Below are 26,387 nucleotides of genomic sequence, written 5' to 3'. Positions count from 1 at the left end.
TTTATTGCAGGTCGTTTTCCACAGGGGAATCAGCCACTGGTTGGTCAATATGGTGTGCAGACTGAACGATGCATACATCCTGGTCATAGTATTGTTCTGTATCCTCCATGTCTCCTAGGTCTGCTAATGAACCTGGGTTTTGCAACCCTGTAGTGTTTAGTATAGGTCAGACACTTCTTCATAGGTTGTGTTACGTCCACGCGGGCTCTTGTGTCGGGCTGCTTGTTCGCTGCTTTGCCTTGAGGGGACACCTGGAGATTGTCAAATTGATTAAAAAAAACACAAAGGAAAACAACTAAGCTAGACATTCTCCTCATAACCCTATCAAACTGTTCCAGGGTCCATTGGAAGGAGCTTGGAAACACTGGGGGGTGGGAGGGGCAGGAAAAGGCTCTGGAGCAGGGGGCCGTTTGTGGTGCATTGCCCAAGAGGGTGTCCCCCTAGGGGCAGTCTTCCTTATCCTTTGAAACCTGTCATTGATGGGGGCATCAAAGATTGAGTTTTGCCGTCTTTGCTTTGAGGAGGGTGTCAGGCGTGTTTTTTAATGAGCTCACTCATTTTTGAATTTGCTGCCGACGCCTCTTTCGACGCACATTTGCCAGAACCAGAGGACTTTCCTAGTTTGCTTGCGGTGTCAGAAATTGACTTCTGCGCCTGTTTGGGGGCCTGTCATGTGGCAAATGCCATGGCCCAGAGGACAGGGGATTTTTTTGGACATTCCCTTCAACACTGCGTGTGGCTTATAGTCGACCGTCAGCCATTGGGGTGAGTTTAGTGGGGCATGCAGCAAGAGTGCCTGAGCCGCTGGGTGTCTTCTCTGTAGCGGAACCGGCGGCCTGCCAGTTGGAGTCAAGGGCTCGCACGCGGGAATGGAACAAGTTACTTACCTGTAACTGTTCTCCAGCATGGGTCTGGCATGGATTCACATGCTCATGCATATTCCCCGTCAGGCTGGGAATCCTCAGTAAAGAAAAATAAGTATCAGTTTCGTTTCTGATCGGTCTTTCGTAGTAGTAACCAATCACTGATCTCTGCGTCATACTGACCACAGCCAATGACTGCCATCTCCCCAAGCCCCGCCTCTGGCAGCCATCTTCAGATTTGGTAGCATGTGAAGTGGCAGTATGACCAAGTGAAGAGCCGCAGAGGGGTAGGCGGGAGGGTTCGCATGTGAATCCATGCCAGAGCCATGCTGGAGAGCAACAGTTACAGGTAAGTAACTTGTTCCTTCTCCAGCATGGGGTCTGGCATGGATTCACATGCTCATAAATAAAAGAATACATAGCAGTGCACACATGCAACCACGGGAGGTGGCAACAGGCTCAACATTAAGCAATACAACAACTCAACATTAAGCATCTCTTACCTTCTCACCAAGCTCACCTTAGGCGAACAGGCTGTGCAGCACTGCTTGGCCGACCCTGGACTCCTCCCTGGAATCCCGGTCGACGCAGTAGAATTTCGTGAAGGTGTGCGTCGACCTCCACGTAGCAGCCCTGCAGATGTCCAGCAGGGGCACACCAGATGGGAACGCTGTGGTAGCTGCGATCGCTCTGGTGGAATGGGCTCTCGGACGGCCGAGTAACGGTCGGTTTGCCAACCGATAACAGTACATGATACAGCCGGAGAGCCACCTGGAAATGGAAGCCTTCGAGATAGCCTTCCCCTGATTGACAGGTCCAAAAGTTCACAAAAAGTTGTGACGTCTTCCGAAAACTCTTCGTGCAGTCCACGTAGAACTTCAGCGCTCTAGCCACATCCAGCGAGTGCAAAGTCCTCTCAGCCGGCGTCGAAGGAGACGGGAGGAAAACAGGCAACACCAAGGGTTTGTTGAGGTGGCAGTCCGACGGCACTTTGGTCATGAAGGAGGGGTGCGTCCTGAGCACTACCCTCGTGTCGTGAAAAGTCAAGTACGGGGGCTTGCAGGAAAGGGCCTGGATCTCTCCCACCCGTCGTACGGAGGTGATGGCCACAAGAAACGCTGTTTTCCACGACAAGAACGTCAACGGAGCTGAGTGCAGAGGCTCGAACGGAGGTCCCATGAGCTTGGTCAGCACCACGTTGAGCTCCCACGCCGGGGCCGGAGCCTTCACCGGCGGGAACGATCTGAACAGTCCCTTCATGAATTCTTACACCAGACGATGAGACCACAAAGACGTCCGTCCCGTGGTTCTGGTGTATCGGGAGATCGCAGCAAGATGAATCTTGATGGAAGCATGCGCCAGTCCAGCCTTGGCCAGCGTCAGTAGGTACGGCAGTACTTGAGGAGCCGTAATCCGTAGAGGGTTAATCTTCTGTGCGTGGCACCAGACAGAGAACCTCTTCCATTTGTGTCCGTAGCATTTAAGAGTTGAGGACGCCGTGGCCTTTGCAAGAACCTCTCTGCAGTTGGCTGGTATGTCGTATCCTCCAAACTCTAACGCTGCAGGAGCCAGGCCTGCAAGTTCAGCGACTTCGGGTCGTGATGGAGGATGGCGCCTCCTTCCCTGGAGAGAAGATCCGCGTCCACTAGCAGCTTGATTGACGGGGACGCTGACAAGTCCAGAAGTTCCGGGACCATATATGCCTCGGCCACGGAGGTGAGACGTGGATCATCCTGCACCGTGACCTCTTGAGCTGGTTGATGAGCCGAATCAGCAACGGCAATGGAGGGAACGCGTATAGAAACAGGCCCTCCCAGGGGAACGAGAAAGCGTCGCCCATGCTCCTCGGCTGGGGAAACCTGCTGGCGAACCTCCGGCACTTGGAGTTCGTCGCCGTCGCGAACAGATCGATCTGGGGTGTGCCCCACCGTCAGAAGAGGCGTCCACTAGATCCTGTCGTAGTTCCCCACTCGTGGCACAAGCGCAGCTCTCTGCTGAGCGAGTCGGCGATGGTGTTTTTTATTCCTGCCAGATGAAACGGCACCAGAAACATCCCTTGGGCTACGGCCCAATGCCACAGATCCTGCGCCTCCTTGGACAGGGCTGGGGATCTGGTTCCGCCCCGCTTCCTGATGTAGAACATGGTGGTGGTGTTGTCGGTGAAGATCCTCACCACCTTGCCCTTGAGGGACAGAAGAAAGAACCAGAGGGCCCAAAACACTGCCCGGAGCTCCAGGACGTTGATATGGAGGGACTTCTCCGTCGGAAGCCAAAGGCCTCTCATGTGCAGATTCTCGGTGTGCACGCCCCACCCTTCCAGGGAGGCATCCGTGGTCAGTGTCTTCTGGTGGCCCGGGGTCTGGAAGTCCATGCCCGCCGTCAGATGCACGCGGGTTCCCCACCACCGGATCGCTCGTCGGAAGCTCTCGTGGAGTGTGCTCCTGTCCTCGAAGCTGCCAGTCTGGATCCAGCGAGCGTCCAGGATCTCCTGTAACGGGCGCATCCGAAGCCTGCACAGGCGGATGAGATAAATGCAAGAAGACATCATTCCGAAGAGGGATTTGATGGACCTCACCCTGGCCGCGTCAGCAACCAGCATCCGCTGCACCTTGCCCAAAATGGCCCTCGTCCTTCACTCCGACGGCAGGCCAGAACGCCACTGTGTCGAGTTTCGCTCCCAGAAACAGTGCGTCTTGCGCGGGCACCAGGTGGGACTTGACGTAGTTTATGGAGAATCCCAGGTCCGTGAGTAGTTGGACATTCCTCGCCGTGTGCTCTGTGGCAAGTTCCCTTGTCTTTGCACGGATGAGCCAGTCGTCCAGGTAGGGGTAGAAGTGGATCCCCTCCAGGTGCAGCCGCGCCACCACCGGTGCGAGGCACTTGGTGAACACCCTGGGTGCCGACCTCAATCCGAAGGGAAGGGCTCTGAACTGGTAGTGACGCCCTTGGCCCACGAATCTGCGAAACTTTTGGTGTCCCTTTAGGATGGGGATATGGAAGTAAGCATCCTCCAAATCCAACGACGACAGGAAATCGCCCTCCTCCAGCTGACCGAGGACGTGCTGGAGGGTGACCATCTGGAACCTCTGAGCCTTGATGAATTTGTTCAGTCGTCGTAGGTCCAGGATGGGACGCCATCCTCCCGTTTTCTTCTTCACGAGGAAGTATCTTGAGTAATCTCTGGAGCCCCGAAGCCTCTTTGGGACAAGCTCGATGGCGCCCTTCTTGAGCAGCGCCTCTACCTCCAAGAGAAGTTGAGGGACGTGATGTTCCTTCCTGGCCACAGGGGGGGACGCGCGGGCACCTCTTTAGAAACTCGAGCGCGTGACCCTGGGCCAGGGCGTCCAGCACCCAACGGTCGGTGGAGATGGCCTCCCACACGCTGACGAAGTTCGCCCGCCGGCCTCCCACCGGGATGCTTCGGTGGGGGCCCGACCCCACAGCCGGTTCAGTCCTGCTTCGACGAGGCTTTGCCGCCTTGTCCTCCCTGGCGACGACGGTGGGGTCCGCCCGACTTGCCTCGTCCCCTGTAGGCTTCCTGTGACGACGAACAGGCCGCTTGATGATATCTGCCGCCGGAACCTTTGGAGGCACCCTGCTTGCCTCCAGTGCTCCGAAAGGGCAGCCGTCGTTGCTGGAGAACACCAAGAGCCCGGGCCGTCTCCGTGTCCGTCTTGATGGCTTGTAAGGAATCGTCCACTGTTAACAGGTTGCTCCCGTCGAACGGCATGTCAAAACTCTGGTCTGCACGTCCTGCCGGAAGTCCGTTGCCCTGAGCCATCCACGCCGTCTAAGGCACACGCCGTTGCCCAACTGGCGAAACCCAGTGTCAGCGATGTCCGTCGCCATCTTAATGGCGTGGTCCGACGCCACTTCTCCTTCCTGCAAGATCTCTAGGGCCTCTGCCCTCTTGTCGTCCGGTAGGAAGTCCAGCAGGGGGGCAATTTTGTACCACAACTCCGTCGTAGCGGGCTGACGTAGAGGCCAAAGCCCCCCCCCCCCCCCCGCTTTCTTCCTGGCTGCCGCGCAGACGACCGAGTCCGGGGTCGGCTGTGCCCGAAGGCACAAGGGGGCCGCGTCCGGGACCCAGTACTTCTCGTACCGATCCCTTCTCGCAGGCGTTGTGGATGGGTTCTTGAGGAGGGCGAGACCCTCATCCCAGATATCGTCCAGTGGAGGTACAGCGAGGACCGTCTTCCTCTTGGCCTTGCGCCGTTAATAAAGGAAACCTTCCTTCTTTTCTTCCGGGCAGAGCTGGAAAAGCTTGGATGCCCTGGCGATCATGGCATGAAACGATCCAATCTGGTCGGGCGGGGGAAGACCGGGGAGGAGGTGACGATGGAAGTTCCTTGTTGTAAACCTCGTCGTCTGTACGGGTCGCGGCGTGTCCGTCCCCGTATCATCCCCACGGGTCGTGGAGGAGGGCTGAGCAGGGCGCGATGGTTGAAAAGGAGGTGGAAGATTAATCCTTCTCTTAGGAGGAGGGCTCCCAGAAGGGCCTGGCTCCGGGTCCCCCGTCAGGAGCGGTTCCTCCGTTGGTGGTAACGGCAATCTCGTCCTTATCTCCGAGCAGAAGGACTGTATAGCCAACAAAATAGCCGCCGAGTTGTCTTGCAGCACTAGTTGAGGGGCCTTGTCGGCACCCTCGACGTTGTCGTCTCCGACGTCGGGGTCCCTCCCAACGGGCTGGTTTCCACGCCAATGCCGTGGCTTAAGACTTCGATCAGCTCCTCTTCAGAGGTTGAGGCCGAATCCACAACGACCTCCTGCCCCCCCCCCCTCTTTCTTCTCCGGAGGTTTCACAGGGGTCCTGTCGATGGGCATGAAAGAGGACTCCCTTCGCGGTGGCAGGGAGACTCTGGGCCCCGAGATCGCCTCCACTGGTGTAGCCTCCACAGGCTGAGCCAGGGCCGCCGCGACTGTCTCGATAGAGGCCTTGGCAGGGTGGATCAAGGCTTTCACCACCTTAGGTGCGCTCACCGCCTTCTCCTTGGGGGGAGGGTCACCGCCTCGCTCCCCCTCCGATGGGGCCTTCGAGCTCGACCGGGGCCTCTCCAGGAGCTTCGCCGGGTGCTCGGTATTCCTCTTACCCGAGTCAGAGCATTGGCTCATGGTCGATGGCGCCGGGGAGGATGCGCCCTGCCTGGCAACCGTAGAGCCCAACCGTTCAGCGCTCCCGGTGCCAGCGGACTCGCGGTGCTTGGCCTTCTGTTGGGCCCCCGTCGCCGGGGCGCCCTCAAAGGTCTTAGAAGACCGCTCGGACTACTTCTCGCCTGACGGGCTCTTCCCTTCCAGCCAGTTGGCGAGACGCAGATGGCGGTCCTTCATGGTCCGCTCCGACATATTGCCGCAAAACGCACAGTCCTTCTCCACGTGAGTCTTGTCCTCATGCAGGCAGTAGAGGTAAAGGGAGTGTTCGTCCTCCTTAAAGACATTCTGAAGCTGGCATCCAGGGAAGACCCTGAACTGCTTTCCGGGCGTCGAGCTTAGCTTCTCCTGGGCCATGTCCAAAATGGGCCTGAGAAACTTCTGGAGTCCTCCAAAAGCGTGGCTCGACGAAATCTTCACCCTTGAGGGGCGTAGAAGAATCCGACACGGGTCCCCGTTAATCGGATAAAGAAACAGTGGAGCTTGAGGCTCTTTTGAACGAAAAAAGAAATTTTCCTATGAAAAGCGCAAAAAAACGCACTAAAGCTCGAGAGCAATAGCCGAGGATCCCAACACTTGAACATGCGGTAAAAATCTGAAGATGGCTGCCAGAGGCGGGGCTTGGGGAGATGGCAGTCATTGGCTGTGGTCAGTATGACGCAGAGATCAGTGATTGGTTACTACTACGAAAGACAGATCAGAAACGAAACTGATTTTTCTTTACCGAGGATTCCCAGCCTGACGGGGAATATTCATGAGCATGCGAATCCATGCCAGACCCCATGCTGGAGAAACATTGGTTCCCATTGCCCTCTACGTCACTAAATACGCTGAGGCTGCCATCGCTAAGGCTCCCTCAACGTCCATGGTGGCCTCGGCCTGCATGGCTAGCCCAGTGTTTAGTTTTCCAGTCCTTTAAAGTTTTGAGCCGAAACTGTCTGCAGGACTTGCACTGTTTTTCGGAATGATCCCTAGGAAGGCAGAGGTTACACACCCTGTGTGAATCCTTCCAGGGAAACTTCCCGTTACAGGAATGACAGAATTTAAAATGGACTGTTTTCCAGAAAGATGGCAGCCTGGTGGAAAAACCAGCATTCTTTAAATGAGATGAATTATGACCTCCACCACTCTCCCTATGCAGGGCCGAAGCCCGTTGTGGCCTAGGTAGGCCGCAGACAAAGTTTAAGACGTGAGTCATCGGCGAATGGTCTTGTCCTCAAAAGCCATCGCTGGATATCTTGCAGTGTACGGTCGTTGAAAGGACAGAAAGTACAAATCATGGAGTTAGCCAAAAGAAAGCGCTGCAACTTGCCTCTGACTATGATGGCAGAATAAAAAAAATATTCTGAGGGACCTAGACGCGTGAAGGACCATGGGTACAGGGGACGTCATACTAGGGATATTACTGGCACGCCCGGTCGATGAATTTCAAAAACAAAAATGTAACACTACCGGCTAGCACTAGATGTCAGCCTATGCATAGCATGTGAGCTGAGCAGATTCACAAGCCTCAACTATATATACACATATATACACCGACGTAAACATCATACTCTAGAGCAGACGGAGGCCACAAGATCTACAACGCACAGCACCCTCTGCTGGGAACATTTCTAAAACAGCTGATGCTGAATGGGATAGCTCAAAGATCAGATGCGTGGTAGGAAAAACAATCCAAATGTTTTCTTGCACCCCTGATGCACACCTCCCCTTGGGCAGCCAAGGAATCTGCAATATTCCCCTTTAAAAGTTTGCAGGGCTCCAGTTAGAGGACTCTGCAAAAACAATTTAATTTAACCCTTAGAATAAACTTTCAAATTATACAACAAAGTTTCCACATTTCAGTAAACGCGAGTATGGAGATACATTTTCAGAATCAGTCCTGTGGACAAAGTCCCAGAGGTCACCATATTCTGGTGAACAGGAAAAGGAACTCCGGTTTATCCAAACTATAAATATAGTCGACTGAGCAGTAAGGATTATAATTGACAGTGCATAGTTCAATCAAGCATACACGGCACTAAATTCAGGTTAGGTAGAACACTTCAACTAATTAGGCCTTGAACAAACTCATCAAAAAAAAAATCCACAGGTAAGTAAACCACTAAACCCACACCACCAACAAACGTACATTCACCTTGGTGCTGCGTATCCAGAGCACCTAAACACTTGACTTTTAAACACAGCTGTAACAGACTTCCAGAATGCCAATATGGTAAAGCCAGTCAACACAGGACAAAAAAAAGTGGAAACCACCATTCACAGCCTATATAAATAAGGATCCAGGGATTTGGGTCCGGCTAGTCGACAGTATTGGCCCTCTGGAGACCAATCTGGACTATGGACAGCTGGATGTCCAGGTCAGGACGAAAGGACCACCATTGCAGGCTACCTTGGAGGACCCTAAAGGACACGATGCAGGCGCGAGGCAGCAATAACCACTGATCAAACGGCAGAAAAATGCCCCCATGACAGAAACGAAGATGTTGGTCCTGCAAGACCCTTCATGCTGGAGAGCCGCAATCTCAGGGTAAGGCCTCTGTTTCACTAATCAAAGGGCTACGTAGTCTGAAGCTGAAACTCAGCAGCAACCGATGCAGCAAGGTAGCAGGAGCTGGTCAGTACAGCGTGGTAGGCTTTTAAATGGCATGATCCTCTGAGCGAGCAGAGTCGAGACTAGTTGTTCCCACTGGGTCTACCGGGGGGGGGTGGGGAGTGAGAGCACAACATTAGCGAAGGAGCAGAGCTTCACTGGGACAATTTAAGACCATGCTGGTTTGCTGCAGCAACAAGTCCAGGGTCTTCACCTGGATGCTCCGCTTTGCAGGGTTCTTGGCTTCAATGGCGACCTGCAGGAGTTCTCCTTTTATCCTAAGTTACAGACAAGTGGCCCCAGAGTGGCCCCCTTAGCAACAGTAATAATCTGCACCATTCAAACTGGCAGGTGCTGGGCATTCTCTGGAAACCACGTCAGTTCAGCAACAGATGAGATTTGGCCAGGATGTGGACTGGCTCAGGCATTCCCAGCCCCTACATTCAGCCACAAAGGCATCACTGCTTTGCCCGGGTAAGGGCTTGCCATATACATAGTGGCCAAATAAGGCGAACTGTCATTGAACAGCCATTTTAGAGTAAATGGCCCCCCAAAGGGCACTAGGCTGTAAAATGCAAAAGATCTAACTGTTGAAAAATATTCAGTGGCACCAACCAATCCTCGACACTCATTCAAGCAGCCATAAAATTAGTAACAACCTCTCAAGATACTGTCCCCACGCAGAGGCAGTATCTTGCTAAGGTGCCAGCGCCTTACACGACCCATCACATGAAGAGATTACAAGACTCAGTATTACATGATGATATTCATTGACTGCAGTTGTTAGCCCTGAAGACGGAGACCACTCCGAAATGCATTGGCTTCAGCAAAGCATTTTTTTCAAAAAGAATAAATAAGTCCCGAGCTTCATACCCATCGGAACTGTGTAAAGTAATATTTTTCTGAACTGAGTAATGAAGCAAATCATTTCCTATACGACAATTTACTAACTTGCATGCTGTGTGCAACAGGTTGCAGCAGGGTTGTTCCCTGATCCTTTTGTTGTGTAGTTTTGACCAGGTGCTATGGCTTTTTCTCCTGTCGCTCCAGAAATAGGTCTGTAATTAATACTGAAGTCTTTTCATAACTAAATACAATTAGTGGTGCTCACCTTTCCCCATTTTAAAACACAAGTATCCCTACCACATTTCACTGTAAGGTGAAGTGTGCAGTGTTAATTAAGCAATTTCGTAATGGAGTTCCCCCCCCCCCCGCAACCAATAGCTAAAGGGACAGATCAGAGCCCCCCCCAAAAACATGAGCGAATCAAGTTAAGAAAAGCAAAAGGGGCTTTGCTTAACTCCAAGTCAGATCCAGTTCAAGGGGGTGTGTTATAGCAGTCTACGGAGGGAAGGCAGCAAAAAAAAAAAAGAAAACCCCTTCCTAAGAGGTAACGTACCTGATATCCGGCAGGAAGGTAACACTCTTCAGGTTATTAGACAACATTTTCTTTAGATCGCCCCAATAGAGGGTTGGGGAACTAGGGACTTCTTGCACAGGTTCATCACCATCACTTTCCACAAGGGCGTCTTTGCTAGGAGACGACACACAAGCTGCCACTTCATTTGTACACTGCTGTTCGACCACTGTGTGACCACGGTAAATTAAACACCCAATCACAAGCCCTGCCAAAAAAGAATAATATTTTTCATGCATAGTCCAAAGTGATGAAACATTCCTAGAACAAACTCAGACCATATGAACAGATTTCAAACAGTCAAGGAACATTAAAGCATGGCGTTAATAGGGATTATAAAAATCACATTGGTTTTGGCCATTGCAATTCAGAGTGTGACAATAGCTAGCAAGAGCTTTCTTTGAATCATGTGAAGAAACTTGTCCCAATCCCAAATTCCCCATTTGCCAAGAATGCAATGCTCCATGTAGTACCATTCGCTATCATGGAGCCTCATTGACAAAGAATCTTAGCAGGTTGAGTGGTCATGAAAATGTAGCCATTAAAAGACCTTGTAAAACTGCAAGCTGGCATTTGTTTTGAATCAATTCATGGAGAGCGGCGACAACCTGAACGAAGCCAATGCACGACAGCTGAAAGACCAGTCACTAAGGCAGCCAAGCAGATAGAGACATGATACATTATTCACCGTAATCGTATTTCTGATGCTTGTATCTGCTTAGATTCATATGCTGTGCATAGGCCGACATCTAGGTGAAGCTGCGGAGTATTAGTTTGTTTTTCGAAACTCGAAAAAAGGCGCCGACACAGGGCGTGCCAGTAATACTACCCTAGTGTGACGTCCACTGTACCCATGATCCCTCACGCATCTAGGACCCTCAGATTGTATTTTTTCTGACATGAGGTAGCATGAGGAGTAGCGCGAGTACAGATAATCCAAGCAGATAGAAAGGTAAGACTACAAGCATCCATGCCCCTTCTCTCAGAGGGGAGGAAGGGTGGGTCGCATGTGAATCTAAGCAGATACAAGCATCAGAAATACGATTAGGGTGAGTAATGTATCCCTTCTGAGGCTTGTGCAATCTGCTTAGATCACATGCTGTGCATATATTACAGAGCAGTACCTGAAGGAGGTGGGATGTGAGAAGGGTCATGAGCAAATGAATGTCTTAGAACCGCTTGTCCCACTTGTGTATCTGTCTTGGAATGAGTGTCAATGCAGTAGTGCTGAGTAAAAGTGTGAATAGAGCTCTAAGTAGCTGCTTTGCAAATGGTGTCAAGGGGTACATTTGCAATGAAAGCCAGAGTGGCCCCAATGCCTCTTGTAGAGTGGGCCCTAGGCGTGAAAGGCAGAGTTTTCAGAAAGTGAGTAACACAGCTGGATACAGTTAATAATCCACTTAGAGATGGCACCTTTAGAGGCGCGATCCCCTCTCTGCCTGTAGCTATGGAGACAAACAGCTGATCTGTTTTCCTTAGCGGTCTGGTCTTGTTTACATAGTTGAGGACCGCCCCTACGCACAACTAGTGTGTGTAGTTTCACCTCAGCCGAGCTTTGTGAGTCTTGGAAGAAAGCCGGAAGCTCGATGGACTGGTTCACGTGGAATTTTGAAATAAACTTAGGTGAGAACGTAGGGTGTGCGCGTAAAACCAGTTTATCTTTATGGACAGTAAAGAAGGGATCTTGCACTGACAGAGCCTGAATTTCACTGACTCTTATAGATGTAATTGCTACTAAGAAGGCCGTTTTGTAAGTCAGGTGTTTGAGAATGCTTTTGTGCATGGGCTCGAATGGGGGGCCCATGAGCTTAGATAGCACCACGTTAAGGTCCCATCCTGGTGGTGGGTTTGAAATAGGAGGGTGAAGTCTCTTTACTCCTTCCATGAAGGCTTTAACTACTGGTACTTTCCACCACGACACCTTGTTATGGGAAGTGGTGTATGCGGACAGGGCTGCCAGGTGTACCTTCAGTGAGTTAAAAACCAGTCCAGCGTCCAGCAGGTGGAGCATGTATGTAACAATAGTGGAAGGAGTGCAATCAACTGGGTTGATTTGTTTATTCTGGCACCAGATAACAAATCTCTTCCATTTGTCAAAGTAGCAGTGCCTCATGTTAGGTTTCCTAGATTCCTTTAGGATGTCCATACACCTCTGTGGTAAATTGAGATGTCCGAACTCGGACCTCAGGAGCCATGCTGCCAGGTTCATGGAGTTGGGTTGAGGATGCACTGTTTGACCTTGGTGCTGGGACAGTAGGTTGTACCAGTATGGAAGTTTGATGGGTTCGCACACCGCCAATCTGCGCAAGTGTGGGAACCACGGCTGTCTTGCCCACATGGGAGCAACTAGGACGAGCGTCATCGATTGTTCATCTTGTTGACCACCTTCCTGATTAGAGTTGTTGGTGGAAAAGCGTACGCAAACATCCCTGACCAGTTCATCCACAGGGCGTTCCCCTGGGAGTCTGGTTGGGGGAACCTGGATGCAAATCCTGGGCATGGTCTGTTTTCGCTTGTGGCGAATAGGTCTATAGTGGGGAAACCTCACAGAGAAGATATCTTCTACGACTTCTCTGTGTAGACACCATTCGTGTTCCTCTGGGGGGTTGGGGGTCTCTACTCAGAGCATCCGCTAGGGAATTAAAATCCCCTGGAACATGTTGCGATGACAGGAAGATGTTCCGTCTGAGTGCCCATATCCAGATTTTCTGGGCAAGCTTGGACAGATTTGGCGGCCGAGTCCCTCCTTGCTTGTTCAGGTAGAACATGGCTGTAGTGCTGTCCGTCCGGATTTGCACTGACAGATTTAACAGGTAGGGCTTGAACGCTTCAAGTGCTCTGAATACTGCCAGAAGCTCTAACAGGTTGATGTGATTCTTGGCCACTGAGTGCGACCAGAGCCCCTGAGCTGTGTGGTGGAGATGGTGAGTTCCCCACCCCGTCAGGCATGCATCGGTTGTGACTACCGCCTGTATCTCGGGATCGTAAAAGGGTTTCCCCTTGGACAGATTCTCTTGTCCACCAGTGAAGGACTTGTACAAGTGTTGGCGAAACGACCACTAGATCGTCCCACTGACCACTTGCCCGAGACCACTGTTTCGCCAACCATTCTTGCATGGGACACAGGCGCGCGTGGGGGACCAGGAAAATACATGACGCCATCATGCCCAGCAAACGCATTGCTTTGCGTACCATTATCTGGCGACCGAACTGATATTGCGGAATTTGCAGAAGTATATTCCGAATTCTTTCCTCGGAAGGAAAGGTCAACCCCTTTTGAGTGTCTAGGATGGCTCCTAGGAACTGTTTGGATGTGCTTGGCACGAGACTTGACTTTCTCTTTAATTGAGAAGCCCAATTCGAAGAGATCGGTTGTCCTTTGAATGTTTGCTCTGCAAATTACTGGGGTCTCCCCCGTGATGAGCCAGTCGTCCAGGTAAGGGTACACCAGGATTGCCTCCCCGCGTAGGTGTGCTGCCGCCACCGCCAGTACCTTGGTGAATATCCTTGGAGCCGAAGCTATCCAGAAGGGCAGTACCTTGAACTGGTAGTGCCGACTGTCCACCTTGAAGCGCAAGTACTTTCTGTGCGCTGGGAACATGGAAATATGAAAATAGGCATCTTTCATGTCCAATGTTGCCATGTAATCCTTTTTTTTTTTAAGGAGGGGGGGGGGGGGGATTACCTCCTGGAGAGTAGTCATGTGAAACTTTTGGGGCTTGACATACTTGTTTGCAGGCCGCAAGTCCAATACTGGGCGCAATGTCAAATCTTTTTTTGGCACAAGGAAGTAAGTTGAATAAATACCCTTGTTTACCTGGTGTCCGGGGACGAGTTCTATCGCGTCCTTTGCTAGCAGATGACGATCTCCTCGAAGAGGATCTTCTGGTGGTCCAAAGAATGTATTCTTAGTCGTGGAGGATGGTTTCGGGGACGCGCTAACAGTTCTATGCAGTACCCTGCGGATACTGTGGACAGCACCCATCTGTCTGATGTGATCCCTTCCCAAGCTTGGGTGAAGTTGGAAATGCTTCCCCCCCTACTGGGGTTGCGCGAGAAGGGACCTTGAACTGAGCGTCACTGTTTTGGTGGAGGCGTGCCACCTCCTCTACTGGGGCTGCCTCTCCCTTTCCCACGTCCCCTTTTAATACCCCTGCCGTAACCCTGGGTAGACTGTTGGTTATTATTGCTCCACGGTGTACCCTGCCCCTGGGAATAGTTCGATCCTCTGGGAATTTTGGCCACGTGGGAGACGAAAATTGCCATTCCCTCTCCGATTAGGGGGGTCTATTGGTTAGTTGGCCTAGGGATTTGTGCGTTTCATACTCGTCCTTGGCATTTTTCAGCGCGTCCTCGACCGCCTTACCAAACAGATCCGGCTCCACCGGTTTATCTAACAACGATGCTTGGGTTTCAGCTTTGAATCCAGACTGCCTTAACCAAGCGTGTCTCTTGATAACAGTACCTGCTATCAATCTGCCGGCATTATCCGCGGCATCAAAGGTTGCCTTTAGAATGTAACCGGACACTGCTCTTCCCTCTGCCGAAACTCGTGCCAACTGGCTCTTTAAGGGTTCTGGGTCGGAGTCTATGAGTGCCGCAACTTCTTCCCCATTGATGGCAGTTGTAGCTGGCCAACAGGGTGGAGTTGGCAATCCTTGCCTGGTAGGCGGAAGGAGGCTACTTTCCTGCCCAAACCATACAGTTTCTTGCTCTCCTTGTCGGGAGGAGCTTCGGACGATGACAAGGGTGTTCCAGCCCTCTTACGGGTGTTTGTAACAACTAGGGAGTCTGGCTTCAGATGCCCCCTTATATACAGTGGGTCTGATTGGGTTGCCCTGAAAAGTTTCTCAATCCTGGGGTTCACTGCTCTGGTGAGGTTAGGATTTACGAGTGAAGGGTCTATTCTCCTCTGAAGAGACTTCAGGATAGGGATGGCTTGAGCAACAGGCCTCCTTTCTCCCACTAACTCTTCGGCGAAGTCCCTCTCCTCTGAGCACGCTGGGTGTCGATGTGGAAATGTTCAGCTGCTCGAGACAGAACTTCATTCAGGAGAGGTTGGTTGTCGACAGGGGAGTCGGTAACCGGGGGTTCCTTCTCTACCGGGGAATCTACTCTGTAGGTTTCCAGGTCGTCCTCATCCTCTTCTTGGTCCTCATCATCCCCATAGTAGCCCGTACCAGTTTGTTCTTCCAACATGCCCAAAACTGGATCCTCACAAAAGATGTCTCTCCTTGATACTGTGAGTAGGGCTGTACATAGAAGGGGTCCGAAGACCGTGTTGGTGTTTCAAACCGGGACTTTTTACTTGGAGGTATAGGATCCTTAGCGCCTGAGGGTGCTGACCCGTCAGGAGTATAAGAGAAAGTGTTCAGGGTTTTTTGCGTAAAAATCTGCCAATGATGACATCCTTGACATGACTCAGTCTGTCATCACTAGACCATTCTCTAGAACTGGGGATGACTCTTTCTGGAAGTTTCTCTGACTTATCCTGACTAGACTTGGTGGTCTGAGCAGGGGTCTTTGTGATAGCAGAAGACTTGGACTTGTCTGTCTGTCCGTTTCTGAGGAGTGGAGTGTCTTAAAGGTGTGGAAATAGGCAGAGGCTGCTTCCTTTGTTGTTTTTCCCCCTCCCCGCGAGTGGAAGTGTGTTTTCCCTGTTTTTTCGCCCCTACGGAGCCTTTCGACGCCTGGTGTCGAGGTTCAGGGGTAGTGTCCCTATCCTTAGAGTGTGGAGGTAGGGGTTCGGGAGCCGCCGTAACGCGGGTCTGCGGGCGCCGACTCCTGGAGTGCGGTCTGGGGATGGAAGTCGGCTTTGTCCTCCGACGATCGAACTTCCGTTACTTTGGGGAGCGAGCCACTCTTGGCAACAGTGGATGATTGCTTGGAGTCATGCGGCGATCTTGATCGAGAACGCCGATTCGGACCGTTCTCTATGTGACTCTTTCCGAGAACTCGACGTGCGCGTCGAGTCCCGGTTGGACTTCATGTGTTTTGTGGAAGTGCTGTGGGAAGCGCTTGTGTCGCCGGGGGTCTTCCCCATAGCCGCCCTGCCGGACGACCTTCCGAGGTCGGGGACTTGCACTCAGCTGTCTTCCGACGCTATAATGCCCTCGCCGTCCGAAAGCACGGCGTCGCTGCCATCGCTGAAGGCGCCCTCCGCTGCCATGGCCTCTTGACGCCTGGCGTGGTGGGCCCAATGCTTGATCGAACGGTCCTTAAGTGTTTTGGGTTTAAACCTACTACACGCTCTGCAGTTTGCCTCAGGGTGGTCCCTCGGCAAGCAGAGATTGCACGTGGTGTGCCTGTCGACCCAAGGGTATTTGCAGTTGCACTTGGGGCAGAATTGGGAAAGGGGTACCCTCCATACGCACCTCGAGGCAGCAGGTTTGTAAGTGTAGGAATATATAAGAATGTACCTATATACCAAAAGAGTGTAGAGAGTGTCCACCCCCCCACTCTCCCTACTTGCAGGGCCAAGGCAAGCGGCCATCCAAGGCCTGGGCCGAGGCCAGAGGCCTTCCTAGGCCCAAATCCGTTGTGCAGCAGTCGACGGTCGAATTCTTTTCCGGGCCGGCGTCGAGTGTGGAAGTTCAGTGACTCGACGTTGGGGTGGAGAAATGGGTAAATTTAACAATATTTAGCAAAAGTATGGCTAAGGCCAGGGAACTCCGCGAAATGCTTCCGACCAGAATGCCTGAAAAAAGCAATCTGAGGGTCCTGGACGCGTGAGGGATCATGGGTACAGTGGACGTCACACTAGGGATAGTATTACTGGCACGCCCTGTGTCGACGCCTTTTTTCGAGTTTCGAAAAACAAACTAATACTCTGCAGCTTCCACTAGATGTCGGCCTATGCACAGCATGTGATCTAAGCAGATTCCACAAGCCTCAGAAATATATATTTTTTTTTTACAGCAGGTCAAAAGTAATCAGCTTACTTTTTCACCCCAAACCCTTTCCCTACGATTTCTCCAGGGAGGAAGGTGGGCTCATAATTAAATCATTCATGAAGATAAGTCCAGAAAAGATTAGCAAACTCTTATACCTATGGAAAGATACTAGTCGCACAAGGAACCTCAAAAAAGGTATAAAGAAAACTGGGCTACTTCAGATTCTGATCCTATGCCTGATCAGATTTTATTCACATGTATAAACGACCCCACACGCAGCTCTGCGTAGAGGAGCAATACATTTAGGGAGCGCAGCATTAGCTCCTTTGAGTTACATTGTCTCCATGGTCTCACTGGAAAACATTGTATTACAGCTTAAAGCAGGCAAGTACAGATTTGATTAAATGCATTGATAAAGGGATTTACTGACTTTTTTAAATAGGGTGCCAACGCAGCAGCTGGAGGGAAATAGAACCTCTCTGCATTAGAGTGTAACGACTATAAATAACCATGGGGTAGGCACCATGTACATGCCTATTGTTGGACTCTTGCATCCGTGTGCTGCTGCCGCCCTGCAACATGGGGATAGGCTCAATGGATGCGATTATATTGTAGTTGCCACTTGCACTTTGCGTATGTTGAATTACTGTGGTACGTTCTACTATATCGTCACTCCTCTTACGCTTCATTCTCTGTAACCTGAAGCACTGAAACCAATCTCTCAAGCGTAAGCACCTAGAGAACTTAGGATTTTGGACGCTATGCAAACAAACAAAATATCTACATATGCCTCTTAATCAGTCTTGAATTTTGGTTATTAGGCACCGCTGAAAGTGCGTCCCATAAGCCACATCTATTGTTATGGGAATTAAAAAAATCAGATTCATAGGATTGTAGATTTTGTGAAGTTGATGGCGTGCACAGTCATGGGTAGAGAGCTCCAGTTAAAGATTTTGATGGGGTTGGGTATTTTACACTCTTTTTTTTTTTAGAGTTAAAAAAAAAACTGATTGCCAATGGGAGCATTTAATAAGAATAGATATTTACTGTAAAAGAAAAGTTTTGCAATAAATATTTGTGTGTAACAAGTTACTCATGAACATTAAAATACACAATTTATCTCTTCAGATTGAACAGCAATAGTAGAATGTCTTCCTGTTGCATTATGCATACTACTGGGCCAAACATATCCATGGAACAAGGCATGTGGACAGGCGCCTATCCCATTTCCTATTTTTGTTGGTAGTATTTTTACTACCTATTTTATTTTTTGGGAGTACTTGCCTATATTAGGTAGTAAAAGTAGTGATACATCCCTTAGCTGTAGGGCTACATAGCTGGGTCCACAAAATTGCATTTCCTATGCAAACATCAGCAAAACATGTGGGATAGATGCAGACAGCGCAAAAAGCTAGTGTCTTTTCCCGCTGGAAATCTTCACGAACAAAACCATACAATATTTAATAAATTTATACCTCAACAGTTGGGGATAACTGGCCACTCTGAGGATAGTCAGACTAAACTGAAAAATGCAGAATGCCAATTGACAGGCTAAACACCACATGCCTAGCCATTTCGGATTCAGATCCTGTAAGGAAAATCAGATTTGGAAAGAGCATAGCCGAGCCCTGGAGTGGACAAGATCAATCCTCAGAGCAGAGGTCTGCAACCTGTGGCTCTACTTATGTTCTGCACTACAAAATCGGGAGATTGCTCAATATTGAGGCGAAGGCTGATGGGAGCCCCAATCCAAAACATCAAGACCAAACATTTGCAGACCTCTGCCTCAGAGGAATGGAAGCCCTTTGAAATAAAAAAAAAAGGTTCATTTGGCTTTGCGGTTCACAGAAATGAGGCCGATATGATACAAAAGGGGGTTCTGCAAAGGAATGCAAGAGTGACCCCAACACAATCCACAAGTAATTTATGGACACAAAGTCAGGCCCAGTGCACGGGGGCTTGCATACAACAAATATGACAATGCATTACTTACCGTAAAAGCATTTCTGATGGTTGTATCTGCTTAGATTCACATGCTGTGCATAGGTCCGACATCCAGTGGTCACTGCGGAGTATTGCATTTTGTTTTTCGTAGTCGAAAAGGGGACGTCGACAAGGCGTGTCTGTAACACTATCCTTGCGCCTGTCCGCTACAGGTTCTATGGCACCTTTCTCTAGCAGGTCTACAATTTCCTGCAAGAGGAGCGGATCCGGCACTTTCAGAGAGCTGTTTCCCGGTGGATGGCTCTGAGGGATGCGTAGAAAAGGCAGGCAGTAACCTTGGGCAACTGTCTCCAATGCCCAAGCATCTGACATAATAGCCTGCCATTCCGTCAGATGGTGAGTTAACCTGCCCCGTACAGGTGTCTTGTGATGGGAGACCTCAGAGTGGTTTGGGAGCGGCTGATGCAGCTGCCGAAGGTAAAGCAGCTCCTGCTGATGGGGCTTTCTTTCCTTTACCCCGTCCACCACGGGTAAATTTTCCTTGGCCTCTTTGAGCCGGCCGTCCTCTTCCGTATGAGGAATAACAACCTTCCTCTCCAAGAGGATCCTGAGGGACGAAAATTAGTTTGTCGGATTGCAGCTCCTAGTGACTTGGCTGCAGCTTTAGAGGTTTGTAGTTTTTCCAAACTGTCATCCGCCTTTTTACCAAATAGGGAAGAGCCGTCAAAGGGCATATTTAAAAGTCTGGCCTGTACGTCAGAAGCAAAACCGGACTTTCTCAACCACGCATGCCTGCGGATTGTGGTACTTGCCGCCATGGCCCTGCTGACACTGTCAGCAGAAACAATGCCAGTTTGAAGGGACTCACATTGCATCTTTACCATCTCTGATATTTAAAAATGCGTCCCTTTCTTCTCCTTCCGGTATGCAGTCAGCCGCCGATGAAGCACACTCCCAAAGAGTGTGGCTGAACCTAGCGAGCGTACAAGTTGCATTAATAGATTTTAAAGCCATGCTACAGGCCGAGAAGACTTTCTTAGCCATGGCATCATATTTTTTATCATCCCTATCCTGAGGAGCAGTGAGTACTGCCTGATGAAGTTGCAGCCTGGACCACCAGACTCTCTGGAGTAGGGTGCTTAGATAGGTATTCAGGGTCAGCAGCAGATACCCTATATTTCGCTGACAACTTCTTGTTAACCGCAGGGACAACTTCAGGTGTTTCCCAGTTAGTTAAAATCTTTCTTTGTAAAGCAGAATGAAAGGGAACCACAGGATCCTCCTGTGGACCTTTATCCAGAATATCTGAGGTCACCCTGTTGAAAAACAGGTGAAGGCGCAGACCAACCCATGAACTCCATAATTCTTGACATTAGGGTTCTATAAGGGGTATCAGCATGTTCCCCTGGGTCTGGTTTGACAAATTCCACTTCTGGGGAAGTGTCTAGGCCACTTGCTTCCTGTAATGCATCCTGAAGGTCTTTCAACCTTCTTTCCTCAGAGGCAAAAGTCTCTGGTTCAGGTAATGTGGTCCTCTGCAGCACAAAAGGCCTTTCTTGATCAGAATCTTCCCTTTCTTCAAAAAATGAAGTTAAGGGGGGATGCTCTGGTCTGTGAAATGGTATAAAACCCATCTCTAAGGCAGAGGGAGCCACCATCAGTGGCCTTGAAAAGGTCGATGTCGTCGACGCCGATGTAAAAATCCTCGACGGCGCCAACAAAGGCGTCGAGAAAACTGGAAGAGGCCTCGAAGAACTCGAGAGGATCGGAATCCTGCTCGAGGATGTCGACGACGTTCTTGATGTCGTGTCGTAAGCTCTCGGTGTAACCGTTGGCTGTGGAGTAGCCGTGGGTTTTTCTTTTATCGGCGTCGATTCGATCGACGGATACGGCGAAGAACCCTTCAATAATTCGATGGCGCCGATCTATGCTTCGAAGGGGCTTTCGACGATGGCGTCGAAGATGCTTTACTTCCCGATGGCTCATGGCGCTTTCGGTCGACTCTTTCGCCGGGTGCTTTGACTCGCAGCGTTTAGATTTTTTGGGCTTTTCACCCTGGGTATCATCCTCAGCTGACTTCGAGGGGGTCGAGGCCGCTTAGCATCTTTTTTCTGAATTCCTCCCACTCAGCTTGAGAGCTATGTTTTGTGGGGCAATTTACTCTTTCAGGGGAACTAGAAGACGATAAAGGGGCTTTTCTTCATCTTTTTTTCAAATGTCTAGACCTCTTCGAGTGGTGGGAGCCACTTCGAGACCTAGACCGAGAATGCTTTCGACGGTGAGGAGACGAATGTATCGACTCTACCGCGGAAACTTTCAAGGAAGTTGAAACTGACTTACCTCTCTCGAGCTTCCCCTTACGCTCCTTCAAGGCTTTCGCCGTCATGGATAGGCATTCCTCACACTCCAAACACTGGTGTTCGATTCCCAGACACCACAAACAGATCCTGTGAGGATCCGTCAACATTTTCTTCCCACAGTCTCGGCATTTTTTGAAACCGGACCAAGGAGTCGTCGGGTCGGAGGAGGAAGCCATCGAGTACGAGTCGGTTTTCTCGAGGAAATATGAATATATATCGACTGACGAACTGAGCAACGGTATTCCGAGGCACACAAAGCGCGGAAAAACGGAACTGAGCAACGGACGCTGCGCGTGGCCATTTATAGGCACGAGGACGTCGGTGTCGATACGGTGGCCATCGAGGAGCACCTACTCGACGGATTTCGACGCAAAGCGCCCTCTACTGGGAAAAAAAAATGTCAGAGGCCAGCAAGCTGGAGATACAAATATCATAGATAAGGAATACGTCGGAGGACACAATCCCTTCGAAGGAAAGACATTTATCACACCTGTCTCGTTAAGGTACCTTCCATTTAAAACCAGCTTGAGGAAAATCAAAAATAAAAATGCAATTTCTCACCAGTTAGGAATAATATAACACCACCAACAGCAAAGCAAATAGTTCGTCTTCTGGTTTGGGTCGGTGTGATTTTGTGTTGTAGACCGTGGTCCATCATGTTGTGGTTATTTTCTTCATCTTCTGACAGCTTCATTTCTACTGGACTGTCTCCATCTGTCTGGCGAGCCAAACTGAAGCGTGTGTACGACAGGGGCTCACCATTGAACTTCATAACAAGAGAAAAATACATAAAACAAAAAGGTTAAACAAACAGTTCCAACATGCATTCAAAACAAGCACATGTACACTGATACAGCACAATGCATCGGGTACAGAACCCAATTTACTTAAAATCTTAATTCCCCCAACTTTGCATGGTAAACTGCTTTTTCAAAAGGACAACTGTGTACAGTTGGTATCTTTGCAGTCTGGATTCCCATTTTGTCTTGCAGACAACACAACAGTTTAAGGTCTACTGGCCAGCAGAGGAGTGAAGGTCCGTAATTTTACAGCTAGAGTAAAAACAGCAGTGACCTAAAATGGTGTCTAGGCAAAATGGTTAAAAAGGAACTGAAGGAAATATACAAATACGTGCATGCATTGGAGGTTGGGTTTTAATAATGAGAAGAAATAGTTTTGAGGGTGTCACCGTACAGCCACTCTGTGCTCCCTAGTAGGTTGTATGCTTTAACAGTGAAGTTATAGAAATACATTCTCACCAACACTATGCGTAGAATCCGGTTTTCGTTTCTCCAATAGGAATTTTTCCTGGCTTCTGCTGATGTTGCGTCCTTAGTCCTGGGCGTCCCATTCAAAGGGTGACCGTTTAAGGGCATGGTCTTACCCGTTTGCCCTTGATCAAGCACCAATCTGCCGCCCATCCGCTCCTTTTACCACTCATCTTTTACACTGTTTTTCACGGCTTTCCCTATTCCAGCCAGGATAACCGACCGTTCCTTTCCTCAGGTAGTCTCTGCTCTCGCCACCATTCCATCTTACCCTCCAATTTCTACAGATGCCTTGTCCGTTTGACACGGTCTGCTCAATGCCAGTTCAGTCTGCAGTAAGTTTCACTCAATTATTGATTGTTTTTCCGTTCTAATTTGGGGGTAATCCTAGTTTTGGTAAGATGGAGTGCAAACAACTCTTTTATACCAGCTTATTTTCATAGTGCTTCTACCCTATTCTCAGTCCTCGCCGTACCCCATACTTGCTCCTGGAATTATAGGAATTTTTTTTCCTGACCTTTCATTCTTCTGAATATCTTTTTTCTTCCTTCTTGGGCTCCTTTCCAGTCTCGCTTCTTGTGTATCCTCCCCAGGCCCCGCCAGTGATTTTCTGGAACATCTGGATCTGTTATCCTTTCTTCCTTCATCAGCTGATTTCCTTTTGAGCGATTTTAATCTCCCTTATTCGAATCCTTCATATTCTCAGTTGATCTCACTGACTCCTATCATCAGCTGTTCCCATCAATCTGGCTCTTCTCCGGACCTAATATTTCCCTCATTTCCTTCAGCCAAGCCTGTGTCTTGTCCCTTCTATGCCTCCGACCACTTAACTTTCCTTTTCTCTCTACCTTTACCCCTCCAACTACTCCACCTACCTTTACTCATAATCTTCGCTGTTAATACTATCTTTTCTCTCCTTGCTACACTCTATTCCATCTATTCCTACTTTCTCTTTGTTTCCTGATTTGCCGTCTGCATTGGATTCTGCCTCTCCTCTTGGTTTTCTTTACTTCTATGCTTAAGACTCTTCCGCCTTGGCTTACGTCAGACCTCATTTCCCTCCACTGCCATCTGCTTAAAGCAGAGTGGCACTGGAGGAGGAAGGAAGAAAAAAAAAAAAACCACCATCTTATCTTGCTGCATCTTTACACTTCGTCTGCTTTATTGCGGCAAAAAACAAAGCACACTTTTCAGCTCTTTTCCGGTTCCTCCCGCACCACCCTAATCAGCTTTTCCAACTTCTCCACAACATCCAGTCTCCTATTGCAAATTCTTCTAAATATTGTCTTACTGGTTTGTATCATGATTGTAAACATGCTTCTTCCATTATTGTACCTAGTTATATTGTAAAGCGCTTTTTTGGATTAAAGCGCTATATAAACCTAAACAAATCTCCTGATCCTGTGCCTCCCTTCAACGCTTTACTTCACATCCAAAGTTGCTCATCTTGGTTCTGCTTCCCTCACTCCTTTTCCAGTTTACCTGCATACTCTAGCCTCATTCTCCTCAGATTGATACTTCTGTCCTCCTTACACATGCTCATCCAACCAAGTCCCCTTATTTCACATCCCATCTTCTTATCTTACTTTTAATTCTAACTCGGTTTCCCCAATACCTTTGAGCATGATCTTATTCCCAAGATTAAAAAAAAAATTATGACTTTTGACCCTTCCACTCCTGCTACTTTTCACCCAATGTCACTTCCCTTTCCCTCTAAAATTCTTGAGCGGCTGCATATGCCTAAATTGATAGTTTCCCAAATCTCAAATTCTCTTCCACCACCTCTCCTATCTGGATTCAGTCCTTCTCATTCTACCGAGACTGCTCTTTTACATGTCTCCAACTCTTCTCTCAGCTAATCATTCTAAGCTATCCTCTATACTTTCCTCGATCTATGTGTGGCATTCAATAAAGTTGATCACACTCAATTTCTTCTTTGGGCATTACTGAGTTGGTCCTTAAATGGCCCTGCTCCCATCTGTTTCAGCGGTCCTATTCTGTAATTGGGCTGGACACACCTCTTCCTCTGCTCTACATGGCCATGGTTCTGTACTTGGTCCTCTCCTTTTCTCTCTACACTGCCCCACTCTTCTCTTATTTATGCTTTCCCCCTTCATCTGTATGCAGATGATACACAAATCTTTCTCCCTTTGACTACTCTGCACTCCACTATCAACTTGCCGGTCTGCTGTTCAGAACTGGATATCTGGTCATTTTTTACACCTCAATCCTGACAAGATGGAGATTCTGTTTTCTGGCGTCAACCATTTGGTCTACCCTTCTTCCTCAGCCTCTTTTCCTCCTTCCTCTCTGCCTTCTTACTCTTCTGCACGCTATTTGGGGGGGGGGATTATCTTTGACACTGCGCTTTCCTTTAAACTGCATATCTCTTCTATTGCTATGCCCTTTTTAAAGAGTCATGCTCACCCGCCTCATTTCATATCTGTTCTGCCTAGTCTTTCCTCAACTAGTGCACTTGTCCTCTTGGCCGTACTGCCCCACATCTTCCCATCTGATCAGTTTAAAATTCTTCGGTTTGTCCTCTCTCTGTTCACTCCGCGATCATATCTTCACTGTTCATTTCACAGTTTCCCCTTTGAATCACGTCTGGTCTTCCTTTTCTTTCAATCTTTTTTAAATTTACTTGGCGCATCCTTATCTTTGTTCCGTTCTCCCTCTCTGATCACAGAATCTGCTTCAACTCGCTGTTCCCCAAATCACCCCCCATGCTCCTTTCTGCTTCCAATCTTTTGTCCTCTTACCCCCAAACACTGGAATTCTCCCTCTATCCGCTCTTCCTCTTTTTGAATTTTTCAATCTAACTTGAAAGCTCATTTTCTCTCCCTTATACTTAGTGGCTGTTTCTCTCCCCCACCTTCGGTTTTTAGTAGCTTTTGCATTATCATGTAAATTGTGCTGTTTTCTAATATTTAATAGTGCTTTTTAAATTCAATAAATGAAATGTTGCGGCAGAAGGGATACTAGGCCTTCCAAACCCCTGGCAAAGTTGTACAAAAAGTGCTTTTATAGGTCAATGTTGCTAAGAATCTAAACAACTGCAGTAGGAACTGACATTTATGAAATTTGACAAATGTACTCAAATTTATATTTGAGTACAGGATAGTAGTCAGGATAGTAGTCGAGTCCTTTCTGCGTTAGCCCATATTCCATGAACTTTGGTTGCTTACCAGACTAATTACAATCAAATAAAAACTGAAGCGCAAAGGAGTGGGGAGGGGCGGCTTAGCAGAGATGAAGACAACCAAAACCAAATAAAGGCAGGTCCTTAGGTCCACTTGCAAGAGGAAACTAAAGGCACAGGCTAAAATGATTTTGTCCCTCCTTTACAATGCATCACCCATATTTCCTCTAGTGGACTTTATAGGTTTTCACCATTGATTTACTTTGTGAACATTTAGGCGCATATGCCAATTCACAGACTAAAAAGTGCTTTTTGTCAAAAACTGGTGCCAGGATCACCTGCGTCGATTTAATCAGGAGAACTGGTTAAAACTAATATGGAACTGATCATTCATGATTGGAAATTGTCATGGCGTGGAGTCCCAATGTCCCCAGAAAATGGACGAAAAAAGCCAGAAAGTCAGGCGATGTAGCCTTACATCAATAATGGAGAGTTAATTTATGAACATAAACATTGTTTCGGCAGGGTTAACACTGGAAGGCCTTGTCTTGGTGAACTTTCCCACGACAGGTAGCCAGTGACCTATACAAGTGAAGATGTCGAGAGTGGGTTAGGGCAGTTAGGTAGGGTCCCAGTCAGGCACAGAATGCTGTTCTTCTTGCATTGACAAGCCACCAAATAAAAATCACCTCAGTTTACCATCAACCAAAATTGATGCCAGCTAAGCAGTCGGTGAAGTCGGGCGGACTCATTTGCGAA

The 26,387-nt window shown here is 49.1% G+C and overlaps 1 protein-coding gene across 3 annotated transcripts in view; it reads right to left on the bottom strand.

Moving 5' to 3' along the window:
* Positions 1-26,387, bottom strand: part of TFRC (transferrin receptor) — an 858,836-nt gene that overhangs the window by 746,195 nt on the left and 86,254 nt on the right. For all 3 annotated transcript variants that reach the window (XM_069617499.1, XM_069617501.1, XM_069617500.1), the window contains exons 3-4: positions 21,780-21,984; positions 10,004-10,229 (exon numbers count right to left, since the gene is read on the bottom strand). In XM_069617499.1, the coding sequence (XP_069473600.1) occupies positions 10,004-10,229; positions 21,780-21,984 (431 nt within the window). The remainder of the gene's footprint in view (positions 1-10,003; positions 10,230-21,779; positions 21,985-26,387) is intronic.

This window comes from Ambystoma mexicanum, chromosome 10 (genome assembly GCF_040938575.1).
Source record: "Ambystoma mexicanum isolate Mex_15411 chromosome 10, UKY_AmexF1_1, whole genome shotgun sequence".
NCBI lineage: Eukaryota > Metazoa > Chordata > Amphibia > Caudata > Ambystomatidae > Ambystoma > Ambystoma mexicanum.
This window is presented reverse-complemented; position numbering and strand designations above follow the sequence as displayed.